Raw genomic sequence first — 16,475 nt, forward strand, 5'->3', positions numbered from 1 at the left:
GAACAACACTACCGAGAAGATACACGGGGAAGCCAGATACCAGCTGCGCTCAGTCTGGGAACAGGTTTCAGCATCTGTCCTGATGGATGCTGGTGACTGCTGTGTGGAACCTTTGGAATTTTCATCAGGTGAAAATAAAATGTAGTGTTTTATCAGCTCTTACAGTCCATGCCCTTGTGCAAACAACAGTGATCCTCTAAAAGAATCCCAGCTGATCTAGCAAGAGGCAAAGTTCAGGTGCTTGAGCTGGCATTGTTCTGTGCTCTAGTGACACCCTGTGACTGACTGCCTATCTCCTTTGTGCTGAGCATTTTACAAGTCAGTTGCCCCTCATGGCCTGAAAATGAACTGTAACCCACGAAAGCTTATGCCCAAATAAATTTGTTAGTCTCTAAGGTGCCCACAAGGACTCCTCGTCATTTCTGTGTGAAACTTACTTCTTAGGGGCCTTGTGCAAATATTTTCTTTGGTTTCAGTCCACATGGGTTCACACACAGACAGACATCTGCCCTTACTACTCCTAGTTTTACCATGAATTCCAGGCTCTGACAAACAAAAATGAAGAAAACTGGAAGTGGAACTCTTTTCCCCCAAAACTGTTTCACTTAGTTCATTCTGAAGCCAGGAAAATTTGTGATTTGCAGAGTTTCACCCAAATGCCACTCAAAACTGAGTGTGGGTCTCCTCATATAGCGCCTCGTCCAAAGCACCCTAAAAATCAGTAAAAAGAGACTCTGACTGCAATGGGCTGTAGATCAGGGCCATGGAGTACAAACCTTTCAAAGGCAGTTTTGAATATGTAACAACCCCCAATTATTTCTCATGTGGTTTTGGTTTTCAATGCACACAGAAAAGTTCAGCTAGAAAGCAGCCAACTCTTGGAAACTATCCAAACTCCCCACCAGTTGGATCAGAAGATTAGTTATTTAACATGTGTATTTAGAAATGGCTCCTTCAATATGACACATTACTGAAACTTGCTCATCTGACCATGCCCAGCTATTCATGGTAGGAGCAGCGAACTGTGTCTTCTGCAGCTGTCAGCTATATCTAACTGCAAGTTGAGGCAAGATAAGTGCGCTGTGACACCATGTTGCTGCATTGATCCTTCACCTTTCCCATAAAAATGTGATCATGCTGGATCATTCATTGGGCTGCGCAAAGCAAACTGGAGCTTCTCTATGCTGCAGGTGGAATCTATGGAAAATCAGGATAGGTGGCAACCCATCTAGGGCCAGTTTTAAGGGCTTGCACTCAATAAAGTTAACGAGTGAGCTCCCGGTGATACAGGATCAGGGCCTAAATGGGGAATCTGCTCTTCCTCACCAATGAGAGGTAGCTGTATGTGCAATCTCAAAGGTTGTTCTGATGTGAGGCTGTGCGTGAGTATGTGCATGGGCCAGCGAATCCAAGCCACATACAGCAAGCGGGAGGTTGTTTGGTTTTAGTGTTCTTGGCTCCATAGGGAACCTAGGCTGAAGCAATGGGGAAGAACATGTGTTAGGGGGCTTATTCCTTCACCCTCTCACTTCCCTGGTCCTTCTCGCATGAACAGAGAGCAACAATACCCGAAGTCCAAAGGCGCAAACAATTCGATGTTCATTGGGGTGAACTTCCAGCAAGCATGATTCCAGTTTCCTTCCTTAGTGTCCCCCTTCCCAGCTCTGACACCACAGAGCCTTGCCTGTGTCCCTGTTTCTGTTCCCATCCCCTGTTCCCATTTCCCCTGCTCCCGACTTCCTGATTGACTGCAGACTATATAGTAAAACTTGAATTCTGCTTAGCTATTCCTTAACCAATCATTTTACTGAAATTTAACTAACCAATTTTAACATATTGTAACATGGTTATTTAACCAATTATATCCCACCTCGTTATACACCCAGCAAAATTAATTACACAACAGACAGAAACAATCACAGAACCAGACAAAGACCATGCAAATAAACATACAAAACAATACAGAAGTGAGGATTTCACAACTACAGCTATACAGACATAAGGGTTTTCCAGCTGTGTCTATTGATAAGTGAGTTCTTGCCAGATAGGATGCTATCGAACTAAATTTCCTTTTACATCTTCTAGGCTCTTTCCTTTCTCTGGAGGTGATAGATCGGATCACCTTCCTAACAGCCTCAGACTGCCTTATTTCAATGTGACTAATCAGGTCCTCAGACTGTTACAGTAAGAGAAGGCCCAGACAGTGATTTTTGATTCTTTCTTTTATACCTCTATAACTAGCTAAGTGATAAGAATACACCTAAATTCTTTCTTTTATACCTCTATAACTAGCTAAGTGATAAGAATACACCTAAATTCTTAAAGTATACGCCTTGGCAGACAGGCCTGAATATCTGTGTCCTAACAACATGGACTTTGCGTTTCAGATCCTCTGCTCCAAGATGAAAGGAGAGCTTTGGGGGAAAGAGGCGTGTTACCCACAAAGGAGAAGACGTGGAGGTGCTGAAGCAGCATGAAATGTTTTCCCAGAGCCATGTGCAGAATGTGGGGTAAGGGGCTCGTTATATGCATCATGCCTCTTGTAAAGGTCTCTTCATGTTTTTATTTGAGGAGATGAACAGATCATCGGGATAATATATAGAGAAGTTTGGGGGAAACAAGGGCTATTCTCCAGCTCCATATTTCCTCCTAGGTCACCCTGATGCACTCACCCTGGCTAGCATTTCCAGTATCTTGAGACTGAGAGATATGTGACCACAAGAGTAGCATTGACTAATGTGGAAGGAATTGAGATAGGGCCATTGTAGGTAAGGAAGGAGAAGTGCGGGTGGGGGGGCACATGGAGCTAAAAAGACAAAGGAGACCTCAAACATCAGCTGATACAGCCAAACTGTCTTGGGTCTGTGATACCAGAGACTGGTTTGTTGGACAGTGCTGTAGGAGGCACATTCACATGCAAATGGCATGTGTGTGTGTGTGTATTGGGGTTTCCCCCAAAAAATGACTAAGGATAGCAGCAAACCTTCCCCTTCCCTGAAAACCGCCACCCTCCTTTCACTTCTTCATTATAAAATAAATGTAGCTATAGGTTTCAGTAAACTTCTTTTTAAATTTCCTTTCCCTCCACTAGGTGGCGCTGGTAGTTCTGAGCACAGTTGTAACTGGCATGACCTCTGGAGTCACACCTGATATATCTGTCCAAGGACAAGGCTCCCTTGGCTCCCAGTTTTTCCATAAAGGCAGTTCTTGGTGGGTCACAGTAGTTTAGGGACGTTATTTGGCCTGAGGCTGGAAAACAACCCCACGTGCCTGACCAAATTGGGCTCTACCACGTAGGCCCTCTCATCCTTGATGCGCAACAGAGAGTAGAGTGCAGTGTCCTTGGCAAAGCCCGGACGGCAGTGCAGCTCCTGAAGGTAACCTAAGGCACGGTGGGCGGAAGACGCGGAGAACACCATGGCGGGCATGCAGCACTCGGTGACTGGCACCACGTTGTAGAGCACAGGGGTCAGCCGGCGCAGCTCCAGCAGGTAGTGGCGACCCACCAGTTCTGCTAGTGCCATGCTGTACAAGGCAAAGAACAGGACGATGGGCCAGGTAAGGCTTGGGCGGCTAGACACCCAGGAGTACACAAAGCTCAGCAGGGGGCCCAGAAACATGCCCAGGCCGAGCCACTCCAGGATCCTCATGGGCTCTGGGTTTATATAGTGCTGAAGCCGCTCGGGATGGTACAACTTCAGGTAGAGGGCATCTCTGAGGTGTGGCTTTGAGAGCCGTTCCAACAGCAGGTGCTGCAGGACGGGAAATATCTCCTCTTCGGGAACAGCATCGTCTTCCACGAGAAGGATGTACTCTGGATTGTAGGCCAACAGCGACTGCTCCATGCAGAATGCATAGTCCCGCTTCTCTTTTTCAAACTGGTTCACTGCGGCATCGGGGTCCTCCCAGTTTTTGTAGCGGCTGACCATTGCAAAGAAGTTACCCAACAGCCTGGCGTCCTGGTGGTTGCCCAGGTCCTGCTCCACATTACAGATAAAGATCTGGTAGCTCTGGCAGCGAGGGCCACACTGCTGGAGGAGGCGGTGGAAGCGGGAAGCTACCTGCAGGACGTAGTGGAACTCATTCCGCCTCTGCACGGTGACGATGGTGATGAGCAGCCATGGTCTGAGGGACTTGTCACCTGAGATCTCCAAGGAGTTAGGAGTCCGCAGGCCCTCAAAGTAACGGAGGGCAGTCTGGCCATCCTCCTGGTTTTGCTTCAGGAACTCCTCGCTCATGGGGTTCAGATGCCAGCGGCGTACGTAAAAATAGGAGTGGAGCAGCCGGTGGCAAATCAAGGGAGCCAACACGCCAAACGTTACCACAGTTAAGGTAAGGAACTGAGTAATGGGACTGGAAAAACGGCACCACTTCCTATGGAGCCGCAGTCCTCGGAGGAGCATGGCTGCTGGATACAGGGCGTGGCCCCCCTGTGCTCAGGCCTCAATTCATTCACTCCTCTGCTTCTGTTTGGAGTCGCAAGCCATGAGTGGTGCAACATAAGTGAGGCCCAACCAATGCAGTCAACCTACAGAGAAAGAAGGAAACATTTAAAAATATGCACAAATCAACCAGTATCAAAGGAAGAACTTCCAGGCCTAACAATCTGGTGAGAGCAAAAATCTGTGACGAGCTCATGGGGAAATTAATGCCATGCCACTGAAGCAGCAGTGGGAAAAGGTCCCTGGGAATCATGCTCAATGGGTCCCATACTGGGACAGCAGTGGGAATAGGTCCCTGGGCATCATGCTCAATGGGTCCCATACTGGGACAGCATAAGAAATAATAGGGTGCCTTAGGAAGGAGCCCAGGGTCCATCCTGAGTCGCTGAGCTCATTGAGGCTACTACATCACACGCCATGGCTAGAGAGTCCCATGAGATTGCTGGGGATTCTGATCTTGTTAGTAACATTATTATTATGGAAGCACGTAGAGGCCCCAACTGAGATTGGGACCCTACTGTATTGGGTGCTCTACATATATCTGTGTCTGCCTCAAAGAGCTTGCAATCTAAGTAGACAACTCAGTCTCAGTGGAAGAATGCATTATTAACCCTACTGTCTAGATGAGGAACTGAGGCACAGAGAAATTACATGACTTGGTCAAGGTCACTGGGTGAGTGTGTGGCAGAGCCAAGATCTAAACTCAAATCTCCAGAGTCCCAACCTGGCGCAGTAACCAGGAGACCATACTTCCGATCCAGATAGAAACATGTACTTCTCTTCTGTAGGTCGTGACTTCACAAGTACATATACCTGTTTTATTCTTTGCTTCTCTGGAATGCTGTGAGGTTCAATGCATTGTGGAGTCCAATGGCAGTAAATGAACGTCTGAACCAGGCTCAGGCACATAACCATGATTCTCTCTCTACTTCTATTAAATAATGTAATTCCGATCCCCTGCTCCCAGGTTGGTCCCTCTTTCTGGACCACTTTAAAGAGGCAGATCAAGCCTCTCAAGCTATGTCTACATTGCAGACCTTATAGCGGCACAGTTGTACTGCTGCAGCTGAGCCACTGTAGGGTGTCCCGTGGAGCTGTTCTACATTGGCAGGAGAGAGCTCTCCCATTGGCATAATTAAACCACCCCAATGAGTGGCAGCAGCTATGTCAGTAGGGGAGCATCTCCCGCCAATACAGTGCTGTGCACACCAGCACTTTTGTTGGCAAAACCTACGTCACTAAGGAGGAAAAAGTTTTACCAACAAAAGTGCTATTATAGACAAAGACTCAGAAGCAACTACATATATCTACTGATTAAACAGTTAACTCAGATTTAGAATTAAGAGCTTGCATTAAACATCTGAAATCAAAGCTGAACCAACCAACCCCCTCTAACTTCCTAAAAATTAGTATTTGTCCATCTACTCTGCCCCACTCTTCTGGACTGCCACTAGCCCACTCAGCTGTCTCAATGCACCTAGTTTACACAAAGTTAGTGTAACCTTTGGTGTGCTATAGTTCATTTCATTGCCCTTCTCCAGTGCCTAAAAAAACCCAACTCCCATAGAAAAGTAGCTGGAGACCCAGAGATCAGGCTCTAAGGATTTTCAGCAAGGATTGCACAGGGTCAACCTCACCACGTTCAACTCTCAAAAGGAACTAAAGAAATGAATTTAATTAAATAAATTTGTCCAATCCTATGGTAAAGAAACAAATAATCTAATGTTTATAGCATAACATGCCTATTTTATAATTCACAGACGTTACTTTCAGTTATATATTAACATAAATAAAGAAAACAAATTAAAATCTGAACAGTTCAGTCCCCACAGAAACACAGTGAGAAGAAACTGAAAGTTTTATGTATAACCTATTGTGTTGAATGTATGAGCTTTGCAAGGTATTAGAGCAGAGAGTTGTACTGCTGTTCTGCATATGGGCCCAGAGTCCTCAGGGCATGAGGACCCGAAGGCCCAAGGACACGAGGGACTCGAGGTCCACTTCTGAAGCTATCTTGGGCTAATTTGGTGAATGTACTGCCCCTGCTCCTCAGTTTGTCAGGCACAGTGCTGAAGGGAGCACTTGCATGAAGGGCCGGATGCTGCAAAGCCTCACTTGCACAAATACATGGGTGTGGGCCCATTGATATCAGCAGGGTTGCTTGTGTCTGCAAGGCCCTGCAGGATCAGGTCCCGCGTCTGTGGGTGGGGAGCACAATCAATGGTGGCATTAACATTCTCAGCGTAGAAGAAGGAAATCAGGCTCCCTCCACCGAACAAACTGGAAGCCAGCGCTAGAGGAGCTGTGGGCCTGTAGCAAGCTGTTCTCACTCTGTAGTTTTCAGGAACACATACTTGAGTGCTAGGTGTCATGGAGTCCCCGGGCGATGCTCTGACTGCAAAGCCAGTCAGGACTTTGGGGAGCTTCCTCTCCCTAGGAGCAGACTATCTTCAAGGCAAGAAGCTCACATGTCTTCACCTCCTGGGTCTCTCCTTGGGAGCATTCAGCATGTGCCCCTCCATGTGCTTCCCACAGTGAGTCCACCCAGGCAGGATCCTGGGGAAGCCAGAGGGTCCTGCACCTCCACTTTGCAGTCAGATGTGACTCGCATGCAGCCAGTAAAACAGAGGTTTATTTAGATGACAGGAACACAGTCCAAAACAGGTCTTGCCGGTACAGACAACAGGATGCCCTTTAGTTAGGTCCATCTGGGGCCCCAGGGAGGCCACCGCCCCGCTGGGAGGCCCGAGCCTCCTCAGGGCTCCCCTCCATTTTCCAGCCAGCTTCCAAAAACTACCCAACCACCTCCAGCCCATCCTCTCTGGGCTTTGTCTCTTTCCTAGGCCAGGGGGTCACCTGATCTCTCTGTCTCCCACACCTTTAGCATCCCCTTACAGGGGGGAAGAGCCGGGCCATTAGTTGCTAGGTGACAGAGGGTCGGCCAGAGCTGAGGCACCAGCCCAGTATTCAGAGGAAACATTAAAACCAGTCCCACTTCGTCACACTAGGTAATCCCTGTCTGAGCAGGTCCCCGCTCCCAAAGATGATCATTATCAGGGTGGTCTGTTTGAGGCAGGGAAGAGCAGGAAGCGGATGCCACCTGTTCTTCACCCACCCTTCAGGAAAGGCATCTTTGAACTATTTGGGAGAGAGAGGAATGCAGGACCTGCTGCCAGCTCATCAAATGCTTGGATGAAACACAGATTGGTGAATCAGAGGTACCCTGAGACCTGTACCCTTGCATAGGGTCTCGCTGTCTTGGATGCTTGCTATACACACAAAGCCAGTCATCAGGGTACCATCCCCAGATCGCTGTGCCTGCAAGTCACCGCAGAGATGCTTGCAATTCCATCTTTCTCCTGGCCTGGAAAGTTGTGTTGTAGCTCCATATACTGACTTCCTGTTCACATAGCAGGAGTGGAAGGGTCACCGAGACATAAACAGGTGAAAGAGGAGGAGAAGCACCACAACTTGTGGGACTGGTGGTCCCACAGTCAGATGGGAGCAGAGGGGCGGTTTCCTGGATATATAGAGATAGGGGGCGGGAACTCAAGTCAAAGGGGCCAAGAGAACTAGATCGGCCCCATCATCTCTAGAATGGCCTGCCAATGGTTAGCGGGCCCTTTAAGGAAAGTCAGCCTCAGCCTTACCTGTGACTTAGCAGTTACCCCCCAGCAGATCCTGATCTGGTGGCTTAATCACCAGTAATGACCCCAGCTGGGAAAGGGTCATGGAGGACTACATAGAGAAAGAACTTTGTCAAAAAGCGGACATCTAGGACAGAGGAGCGATGGAAGTGCCAGCTCTCTGGGAAGAGTCTGGTGAAGGCAGGGTATAGAGATCCACAGGGAGCAGGAGAGTCTCAAAGAAGCAGGGAGGTCCCTGGTAGAAGTTGCCAGAGTCCCCAGGAAGGGGAAGGACTGGGGAAAAGGAGCAAAGAAATAACTCGGCAGTGCCCAGGAGTGGGGGTTGAAAGCAGAGAACTTCAATATAGCTTGAGAGGGACAGCAGGAGCTCTATTTGGGTGTTGCTGTGGATTCTTTAGCTGGAAGGAGACAGAACTGCAAAGAGATGACCTGGCTGGAAGGCTGGGCCATGAAACAGGAAGACAGAAATAGGCCATTGCAGAGCCAAAGAAATGGTCAACTGAGGTGCTAGAAATGAAGGACACCCCCACCCCCTCAGCCAGGGGGGGCTACAATGGTGAGTGGAACCGCTTAAATGGACAGATCCCAAAGTTCAGGGTTGTTGGAGTCCACACTTTTTAGAGATTGGTTCTGGTCCCACTCTCAGGCATTAACCTGGATGTAGACTCTTATTTCAGGCTCTTCTCTATTTATTAGAATGCTTCATATTTCGGCATTACCTCCATTTTTCAGATGTGTTATCAGTGTTCTCACTGAAATACTCTTTTTAAGTCCTCTGTGTAATTTCCCTTAAGATTTTAGAGATATTTGTGATGGACTTTAAATGCATTTTCAGTAAAATATTTATCTAGGGCATGACTGGATTTTGTAATTTTTTTAAACCCTCCCCCACGTGCAATGGCTGTATGTTTTTGTTGTAACAGTGTAAATGCTTTCAACTGATATTACTTTTAAGCACACTCCTGTACAGCTCTGTATCCGTTTCAGCTTATGATCGATATCTTATCTGAATGTTTAGCTGAAAAATATAACTTGACCTTGCTCGCTTTTTTAAGGACTATCAGCCCCATGACTCCACATCCTTCCAGACATGTGGCACTGCGTACAAATCAAATCTCCTTCCCATAATTATCGTATCCCCATTTACTCTGAACTACTTTGTGCCACTCAGGCACAGCCTGAAGTCAGGGGGGAGTAAAGCGTCCACACTGCCCCTGTGGTAGCTCAGAGACACCCTGCCTAGCAGGACTGCACTTGTGCTGGGGGGTGGAGGAAGGAAGACATATGTAACACCCCTCTTCAGGATGCAGCGCATTCTCCTCTGTATTGGTGTGGAGGAGTAGACAGCCATGGTTCTGCCACCTCCACACCTGCTCCGTGGGGAGCCCACATATGGTCACCACAACAGAGGGATTCCTTACTTCCAACTACGTGCTCATGTAAAACAAGGCCAAAATCTAGTTCTTTACCATTAAATGGCACCTTGGGTAATCCCACTCTGCCCCCCTAAAATGTGTTAATTGGAAAAGCTATTCTTCCATTCCCCTCCTACCATAACAAACCCTGTTCTCCAAAGTCACTGCTTTAGAGTTCCTCCTGAAAGTGACCACATTCCTGATGAGCTCTCTTTGTGAACCATATTGTTACTCCTTTTTGACCCAAGCGGCTAGCCAAAGTTTGGGGCCCTGGGCAAGTTCCAGGTAGAAGTAGAAATTGGTGACAGACTGGTATTTCTCTGATGCAGTTTTGCTTATTTACACAGAATATACAGAGTCCTGTGTCTCTGAACACGGTAGGAATCAAATAGTAAGAAACAACTTCTTCTGATAACAGAACTAAGAATAATCTTCTCCGCCTGTGCTCCTGACCCAAAAACCTGTCCTCATGCTTCTTCCAGGGTCAGACACTGTGCTTTCAGCTGCTCCTTCCGCCGGTCTCTCCTCGTTTATTTTCTGTTCTGCCTATACACATGCCCACATGCAAACCGCCCCAAAACAATATTCAGCAAAAGCTCCTGAGCAGGTTCACATACAGTAAAAAACTCATAGTTCCGCATACCTTGGGAATGGAGGTTGTTTGTAACTCTGAACAAAACGTTATGGTGGTTCTTTCAAAAGTTTACAACTGAACATTGTCTTAATACAGCTTTGAAACTTTACAATGCAGAAGAAAATCACCTTAATTGAAATGAAATAAGCACAGAACGTTTCCTTACCTTGTCATATCTTTTTTTTAAAACTCCCCTCCCGTTTTCATTTAATAGTTGACATTTAACACAGTACTGTAATTGTATTTGGGTTTTTTTGCGTTGTTTGTGGGTTGTTTGTTTTGTTTTTTGTCATTGCTACTGTCCAAATGAGGTGTGCGGTTGACCGGTCACTTTGTAACTCTGGTGTTCGTAACTCTGAGGTTTTACTGTACTCCTTTTGTCTTAGGTAAGTGCTTTTCCTTACTGTTATGTTAATTGAAGGCTATGTTCACACCTATCAAACTTAGTGAGGTTTTAACTCTACTTAAACAAGGTTTCACCAGCTCATAATATGTAGAGCCTCAGGATAAAAGGTGTGATGGAAGTATCAGCTGTTAGGATTACAGAGTGCAGCAATGTGAGGTTGTCTCATGGGAAAGTCTGACTTGTGCCCTGCTCCTGCAGTTACACCCATGTGAGCAGAATCTTCATCTCCACCAAGCCCCCGGGCATCATAGGAGTTTCAAGGTTCACCTACGTTAGATTCAATTCCAGGCTCAGTGCCTAGTAGCCCTAACTACTAACCACTTTGCTAGAGACAGATGAGTTCTGGCTGTGGGGTGATATTTTTAGTGGGGTGATTTAGGCAGAAATCAGGTAGTTAAAACCCATTGAAATATACAGAACTTTTAGAGGTAAACAGTTGTGGCTACACCTGCAAAATCCCTGCTGGCAGACCAGCTTAAACCCATAAGAAAAATAGAGAGTTCCCTTTGTTCTCTCTCCCACTTCATGTACCAATTTACACCATCAGCTAGCTCAAGGGTGAGCAAACTATGACCCACAGGCCACATCCAGCCCATGGGACCCTCCTGCCTGGCCCCTGAGCTCCTGGCCCACGAGGCTGGCCCCCTGCTGTTCCCCCTCCCACAAAGCCTCAGCTCGCCTCACCGCCAACACAGTGCTCTGAACTGTGGGCTGCGAGCTTTTGGTGGCAGCGCAGCTGCAGAGCCACGGCCTGACCCAGTGCTCTGTGCTGTGTGGTGTCATGGCTGGGTCCAGCTGGGCGGCACGGCTGCCTGTCCTGATGCTCCAGGCAGGGCAGTAAGCGGGCAGGGGAGTTTGGGGGGAGAGTTAGGGGGAGGGAGGTGGATAGGGGTGGGGGCAGTCAGAGGGCAGGGAACATGGGTGTTCAATGGGAGCAAGGGTGGGGAGGGCAGTCAGGAAGGAGAGGGGGATTAGACGAGGCGGCAGGGGGCAGTCAGGGGCACGAGTTCCAAGGGCAGTCAGGGGACAGGGAGAAGGGGTGGTTGGATGGGGCAGGGGTCCCCAGGGGGTAGTCAGGTAGGAGGGGGGTTTGGATGGGGTGGTGGGAGGTCCAGGGGCTGTCAGAGGACAGGGAACAGGGGGTGTTGGATGAGGCAGGAGTCCTGGGGGGGAGGCCATCGGGGGTGAGAAGAGGAGGGGTCAAATAGGGGGCGGGACCGGGCCACACCTGGCTGTTTGAGGAGGCACAGCCTCCCCTAACCAGCCCTCCATACAATTTTGGAAATCAGATGCGGCCCTAGGCCAAAAAGTTTGCCCGCCCCTGAGCTAGGGGTTTCAAGTTCTGCTGGAGCCTTGGGTCTCAAGCATTGCTAGATGCAAGATATTGGACTATGCGGACTACTGGTCTGACCTAGTATAGCAACTTCCACCCTAAATTCCAATAGAGTTGAGATTAGTCAGGAGAGATCATTTTTGGGCCAGACTTTCTGAAGAGCTCAGCACCCAATTGCTCCCACTGAAAGTAATGGGATCTGTTGGGTGCTGAGCACTTGTGAAGAATCTGGCCATTTAATTTAGATGCCTAAGTGACAACTGAGCTGTTATAACAAATTAGGCCTTCTCTGCAAAACTCTATTTACAAATACAAGAAGTAAAATATATCTGAGGCAGCAGCACTCTATCTTAGCTAGAGACTGGTCAGTTAAATGTGGCCTGTGAATGACTGCTATCACTGTTACCCTGCTCTCTGTCCCTCACCAGCCACTTCAACCAGGCTGATGTAGACAAACCTAAAGCATGACTGACCCCTGCTAGAGTTAGCGATTGGCCAGACTGGTTTATGGCAGGTGTTGAACTTGTTTGGCTTGGTCTGCAACAGTGGGACACTAATTTTCCACAGTCAGAAAGGGCCGTGCTTTGTCCAAGCTGGCTTTGTTTCTTAGCCTAGACAAGTGCATTTAGACCAACAGAGAAGAATTAAACCTTGTTTACCTCTATTTGAACAGGCTTAATGAGAGTACTGAAAAAGGGAAGTGAAACCAGAGTCAAGCTGTTAAATAAGTGAGAGTAAAATGGGTGTGGTAGCCAGAGGTTACCCTTACAATTTGCCCTGAGTAAACTATGCCATCCCAGGAGCAGCCTAACCACCGAATTATGACTCAGTTATAGTTCCTTCCCCGTTGCTGCCTTTGCTTCAGGGGTGAAGTTAATCTGCTTTGCGGGTGGCCAAAAAGCTCCTCCATACTGGCTTAGCTCTGCTGATTAGCACATTGGAGGCAGTGGGGCTCTGACTCTCCATCCCAAAGGGCTGGGGCTCCAGCTCTCAGTGCCCCATAATGCCCCACTTCAGTTGGTGTAAACACACCTGGTGAGGGTGCATACTGCCAACAGAAGGAGGATAGTGTGGACACGAAGAACCGATTTAATTACTGCGGTGACTGTAGGTCGACCTACCTTAAGTCAACTTAATTTTGTAGTGTAGACAAGTCCTGAATAAAAAGAATACAAGGACTTTTCATTAGAAATGGCCTGGGAACTTCCCCATGTCTGAAACATGGAAATTGATATGGGCTCATCTCTACTTTTAATATAAATACAGATGCACCTTTTATTCTCAAATCACATATAGATGCCCTCCTATCATTTGCTCTGCACTACAGGAATTTCAGACCTACAGGTGGTTTCCTCTCCCTGGTGTAATCTTTATCGTTTGTGTGATATAGCAACTAGAGGCCCTGACTGAGATCGGAGCCCCCTTGTATTAGGCACTGTACGTAAATATAGGAAAAGACAAGCCCTGCCCTGAAGAGCTTCCTGCCTAAATAGACAAAACCTGACAGACAAAAGGTAGGAGGGGAATCAGAAGGGTGTAGTGACTTGTCCAGGATCACACAAGGTGAGGAGCTGTTCCTACCTCCCTACACCCTGGGCATTTAACACTCACTACTAGCAAAACTTCTGCATTAGCCACATGCATGGCAGTACAACTCCCCATTCCCCTGCCTTGAGTGGTTGGGCTGGGGGGCAAAACAGTAGAATGGGATCATCACTGCACCACTCAGGAAATGCTGCACCCAGGGGTGAAAGTAAGCTAAAGGACTTACTGGTACCCCGGAGTCCTGAGCAGGGGTGTGGCCTTGACCGGAAGAGGTGAGGCCTCTAAATCAAGATATAAAGGCCCCGGGGCTCCGGCTGTGGCTGGGAGCCCCGGGGCCTTTAAATCACCCCCAGAGCTACCAGCTGCAGAGGCTGCTGGGAGCCCTAGGGTCGATTTAAAGGGCCTGGAGCTCTGGCCGCTGCTACAGCAGCAGGGAGCCCCAGGCCCTTTAAATCGCTGCCCAAGCCCCGCTGCTGGAGCCCTGGGGTCTGGGGCTTTGGCCTCTGCGGGGAGCCTCAGGCACACACTTCCTTGTGATCAAAGGCCGTTGCTGATAAGTCTGAAAGCTTCCAGTCAGGACAGATCAGCAGCACAGCACAAATGCAGCAGATATGAACCCGAGGATCCAGATTCCAGCCAGTGTTCAGAGGCAAACATTAGTCACCTATTTTGAATGAGACAGTTGAAAATCTTAAGCAGCATTAGGTCATTTTCTTTATCCTCAACTCAGAAGGATTCAGAGCTCTGTGGGCAGCCTTTCCCTGAGTATAAAACAAACAATGTGCCACCCCCGCCACCCTGCAAGAAGTGACAGCAAACATGATGCTACTGGCTCTGGAGCAGAGCGCTGATCCATTTAGGCCCATCCCTACAACTAGTAAGGGAGGGTGAATGGGAAAAATAGAGCAGCTGGAAAATACATTGTGCACACACATATTTTACACATTTGAGAGGCAACAAAGCAGCAGGCTTTGAGAAATGGTAACGTGGACCAGCTTGTTCCCCTGTCCTCCCAGCAAATGCTAGTTGAGGTGTTGAATCACTGTGCATTTATGGCAGTTCAGAAGTTGTGCATGAAGCCATTTTCCCAGTGACTAGAGAGAGCCATCACCAATAGTTCCAGTTACAGATATTCCTCCCAATCCCCTCCCCACACACACTGTTATTAAGAATATACACTATGTCTTACCATACAATCACTGTGGTTGCAAACTTCCTATGCAACAATTTTTAAACATCTCATACTTCAGCCCTTGTTTTTCCCAGTGCTTCCTTCTTCTGGAGCGCTGCCAGGTAGCATGATGTGACCCTTACAGCGCTGATTGCTTGAATTTAATGGCAGTTACCTTGGTGATGACGGTCAAAGGGGAGGGAGTGTCAGCTGAGCTGATTCTTGCCCTCACCCCTTCCCCGTCTCTCCCAAGGCAACGGCGCCACAGGTGTTATTTAGATGCCAACAGGCAGAAAGCTCCTTACAGGGATGTTGTCCTGGGAAATTTGGGCTACGTTCACTCAGACTGATTTAAGGAATCGTTTTGGGAAGCTGTCACTTGTTCCTTACACTAGATCGTCATTAAATTTTCCTCCAGAAGGCTTCTTCTTCCGTGCCCTGACCATTATCCATTTCCCCTTCTTTATTACACCATTCCTGGCCACCTACCTTCTAGCAAGCACAACACATCCATCTTGTCCCTGCAGGGGCTTCCACAGCTCCTCTTCCCCTGGCCCAGTGATCAGAACGCACTGCAGTTCGTTCCCAGAATGATGGTCCCTCTATGTATCTTAATTCAAGGAAAACAGCTTTTTGCAACCATTAAGTTTCTGCCCCCCACCTTCCCCCAACCCTCCGCTAATATCTCCTCCACAGGAGCTGTACAACTGGCAGGAGCATAATACAATGTTTTCGGTCTAGGCAGTGCCTTTCATCTGAGAAATCAACGGTCCTTTGAGATCATTAAGCTTCCTGGCACCCCTGTATAAAAATAACAAAAAGCAAACTCACCATAGCAGCAAAATAGCACAGAAGCTGGGCTGGAAAATACAGGAAGAAGGAATTATCCGTTTTCCCATCTGGATTCTTGCCCAGCATGTAGAGAAGGAAAGAGCTAGTAATCCTGAAAACCTGAGCCGCTGGCTTTATGGAAATCCTGGGTGTCTCCGCTTTCCTTTCCAATGTTCCCTAGCAGCACAATATTCCACCCACCAGGCTTCTTGCCTCTGCTATCCATTTTATCTTGTTGCTCACTTCTCGCCTGCAGTTTCACTCCTCCTTATCTCTCTCAGGCCAGGAGAGTGGGATTAAACAAGGCACCTGAAACCAAACATGACCACACGAGACAGAGACCAAAAACGAGAGAGGAAGAATGAGAGGAAAAATAACTAAGACAAATGTCAACAAAGCCAAGGAGTGAGCTCCTGTTGCAGCTAGACTCACTGGATTTCTGCTAGGGTCCATTAACATTCCAGTAGGACTAATGAAATGTTAACCCCTTCACTGTTGGAGACAGCTGCAATTCTCTGTTCTGGCTGGCAATCCAGTCAGATTACCCCCTACTTGGCCCTTTTCCGACTCTGGACAGGATTTCAAGTACACTGATCATTCCCTGGCTGTTTAAAAGCTCCTTCCTCCATCTGATCCTTTATGACATAACTCTGTTGCTCTTCTGTCATGCACCATGTTACCACTATATTCTCCAGAATAAATGTCTTTCTTGATTTATGCAGTGTTGTTGTAGCTGTGTCCCGTGGGAGGATATTAGAGAGACTGTGTGGGTGAGGTAAAATCTTATTGGACCAACTTCTGTTGGTGAGAGAGACAAGAATTAGGCCTTGCCTACACTATAGCATTTTATTGATGTAAATTATGTCAATGTACAGTTGTAATTAAACCGCTGGGGTGTGTGTGTTCTGTGTGTGTGTGTGGGGCGGTGTATGGGAGAGAGAGAACCAGTGTATGTGCTGAGGGGAGAGTGAGTGTAGTGTAGACGAGGCCTTAGAGCAGTGGCTTTCAAACCATGGGTCATGACCCAGAACTGGGGACTTAAAAATCGTGT

At 47.8% G+C, this 16,475-nt stretch overlaps 1 protein-coding gene and 1 long non-coding RNA gene across 4 annotated transcripts; one reads left to right on the forward strand and one right to left on the reverse strand.

Annotated features, from left to right (window-relative positions):
* Positions 1-3,050: 3,050 nt before the first annotated feature.
* Positions 3,051-15,399, reverse strand: PGAP4 (post-GPI attachment to proteins GalNAc transferase 4). 3 transcript variants are annotated; one of them, XM_032770211.2, is made up of 2 exons: positions 14,769-15,255; positions 3,051-4,528 (listed from the first exon to the last, which is right to left on the reverse strand). In XM_032770211.2, exon 2 carries the CDS (start codon positions 4,401-4,403, stop codon positions 3,216-3,218), a length of 1,188 nt encoding a protein of 395 aa, XP_032626102.1. In that variant the 5' UTR covers positions 4,404-4,528; positions 14,769-15,255; the 3' UTR covers positions 3,051-3,215. The 3 variants fall into 3 exon arrangements, 2 of the variants coding, with proteins under 2 accessions (XP_032626102.1, XP_074923494.1); XM_075067393.1 differs by lacking the exon at positions 14,769-15,255 and adding an exon at positions 12,999-13,248; XR_012656162.1 differs by lacking the exon at positions 3,051-4,528 and adding an exon at positions 13,940-14,086 and having other exon boundaries at positions 14,769-15,399.
* Positions 4,528-9,152, forward strand: LOC142047006 (uncharacterized). Its single transcript, XR_012656163.1, has 2 exons — positions 4,528-4,680; positions 4,734-9,152. It is a non-coding gene; the product is annotated as an uncharacterized LOC142047006 (long non-coding RNA).
* Positions 15,400-16,475: the final 1,076 nt, after the last annotated feature.

Source organism: Chelonoidis abingdonii, chromosome 6 (genome assembly GCF_003597395.2).
Source record: "Chelonoidis abingdonii isolate Lonesome George chromosome 6, CheloAbing_2.0, whole genome shotgun sequence".
NCBI classification, from domain to species: Eukaryota; Metazoa; Chordata; order Testudines; family Testudinidae; genus Chelonoidis; species Chelonoidis abingdonii.